The sequence below is a fragment of the Marmota monax genome, unplaced genomic scaffold (genome assembly GCF_021218885.2).
Source record: "Marmota monax isolate L192 unplaced genomic scaffold, Marmota_monax_Labrador192_F-V1.1 WCK01_AAM20220418_F8-fsc00482, whole genome shotgun sequence".
Taxonomy (NCBI): domain Eukaryota; kingdom Metazoa; phylum Chordata; class Mammalia; order Rodentia; family Sciuridae; genus Marmota; species Marmota monax.
This window is the reverse complement of record NW_026694066.1, coordinates 96,177-98,659: the sequence shown is the minus strand read 5'-3', so window position 1 is coordinate 98,659 and position 2,483 is coordinate 96,177. Positions and strand designations below refer to the sequence as shown.

Here is a 2,483-nt window from a genome sequence, read left to right as displayed (position 1 = left end):
TATTTATTTTAATTTCTCATGGGTAAATATATGGGAATAGAATTTCTGTCCATATAATAAATCATTTAATTAAAAAGTGCCAAAAGACTTTCCATTATGGTCAGACCAACTTTCATTCTACCAGCAATGTATAAAAGAACCACTTGACCTAGAAATGCTTAAATAGTGATGACCATCCCAAATATTTTATTATGAATAAATTTTTGCAGGTTGGTTACTCATTAAATTAAGTTTATTTTATTTACTCTAACAACCACCCTTCCATGCACCTGCACTAGTGAATCCATACATTTACTTCATCACCTATCTGTGCAAGTGAAAGCCAGTCTGTGTTTCAGCCAGTCTAAGCCCTACAGCAGGGCTTTGCTTGAGCCTCAGCTGCAGGTTTGAGTTCAGGCTGCAGGTGCCTGGAGAGCACTGTGCTCCTGCTGCACAGAAGTAGGTGGCTGAGTCTCCAGGTTGAGAGTCCGTGATGTGCAAGGTGATATGTTTAGCACTTTTGTTGAAGAAAACTGTGAATCTTCCAAATTCTTCTTTAATCCTGACTGAACGTATGGCTACCAATAATTCTGGACCTTTACCAAGGAATTGCTGGTACCATGGGAAGTAGTCAAATGCACTGTTCTCATAAACACAGTGGAGCATTGAAATCCCTCCTTCCTGGACAGTCAGAGATTGAGGACTTTGCTTCACTTGCTGCTGGTCACTTTTTCCCTTCTGTTGGCCACTCACCCCTGCTTGGAAAGATGACAAAAAGTCATTAGGCCAACAAATTTATATTTCCCTCTTAAAACTCCTACCTGCAAGATTTGTCTGTGTCTCAATTTTCCATCTTCCCATATTAATCACATGAGCTGAGGCTTTTCCTCCACAACTCACAGGTGAGGTGAAGGCCTAGGATTAAAAGTGATGCTCCCAGGATCTTGTCCATTCCTCCAGGAGCCACAGCCCAGTGAGAACCCAGCTGGTCTTCTAGTCTCCCCAGACAGCTGAACTTCACTCTAAGTTTGCCAGCACTGCAATTCTATCAACAGGCTCCACCTTTGCACAAGTAAGTCTGCTGAAACCTTTCTGACAAGGAAGCACTTCCTGTTTTGTCCAAATTTAGAATTTTTGAAAATACACTTATGGAGAATAAAAATTCCCCTCCTCACACATGGATAAGGATCAGTTTTAAATTCCTCTCTGCTAATGCCCTTCTACCTTTATTTCATTTCTCCTAAAATATTAAAAATCATACTCTATGACAGTTGGGTACATCAGTAGAAATCATTTTATATGACAATAGTGGAAGAGAGAAAATCCCCTGAAGCCACGAGATTAGCATGAATAGAGGAATTTCATTTTTATTACAAATATTAATAACAATTTTGGAGGACACAATGGGCATAATACTTTCTTGCAAGCTAAGAGCATGGATCAGAACACACAGAATAAATGGTCCCTTTCTCCTCAGGGAACTTCAATGTACCTATATTTTACATGACCCTAGAAGATGATAGAAGATAACTAAATAAATGTCAATTTCTTTGTATTATAAAATGTGAATCAGGGAAATTAAATATTTCTAAGAATATACCTGAAGTAAGAACTAGGAAATACTGGGATTATCATCTTTGGAGAAACTCTGATCTTCAGATAGATAAGAGAACTTGGAAAACTTCCTAACTTCAGAAGATTTGAGGATATGGTTGCCACCCAATAATGCAGAGTTATAGGTAACTCTCATTCTGAGTTTGGATAAGCATTTAATGTTTTATTCACACTTTATTCTCATGGATAAATTATGAGCATATGAAGAATCAATTTGACCTTAGTGTCAGAAACTGAGAATAAATTCTAAAGTGATCCAAAACATAGGGATGGGCTATATTATAAGTAATAGAAGTTAAAAAAATTAAGGAAGATATTATTATTACTAAATCAAAGAGAAAATTTTGCTGTATGTATATTTGATGTCTTCTCAAATCTAACCAAAGAGAAATATTATCCCAGTGCAATAGGAGACAATGGTCCACATTCCTCAATCTGTCTTTTCCCATTTCATTCTAATATCCTAGAATTTTGTATTACTTATGTAAGTTTTGATGTTTTCTTTGTCATCTATTCACATGTTCATTTATTTGGACATGTATTCAATGTAGAATAGTACCCTCTTATCTATAGGAGATGTTTTAAGATCTCCTGTTCATGCATGAAACAACAAATAATACTGAACTCTTTCAACTATTTTTTCCCTAAATTTATATACCTATAATAAACTTTCATCTTTCCCCAAAAAGGAAGCACTTCATGGCTTTTCCTTGGCTTATCCAAATTGCCAGAACCACTACTCTTGCACTCCAGAGTACTTGTTAAATAAAATAAGGATTACTTGAACAGGAGCACTGTGATAATGGTTGCTCATTCTGATAACAGAGATGCTAGTAACTGACAAATGGGCAGGTGGCATATGCAGCATGAATGTGCTGACAAAGGGCTGG

The 2,483-nt window shown here is 36.6% G+C and overlaps 1 gene segment (V, D, J or C); it reads right to left on the bottom strand.

Moving 5' to 3' along the window:
• Positions 1 to 303: 303 nt before the first annotated feature.
• Positions 304 to 1,006, bottom strand: LOC124106594 (T cell receptor alpha variable 23/delta variable 6-like). The segment is given in 2 exon segments: positions 304 to 734; positions 880 to 1,006. Coding segments are annotated over 2 exon segments (483 nt in total).
• Between the last annotated feature and the right edge of the window lie 1,477 nt (positions 1,007 to 2,483).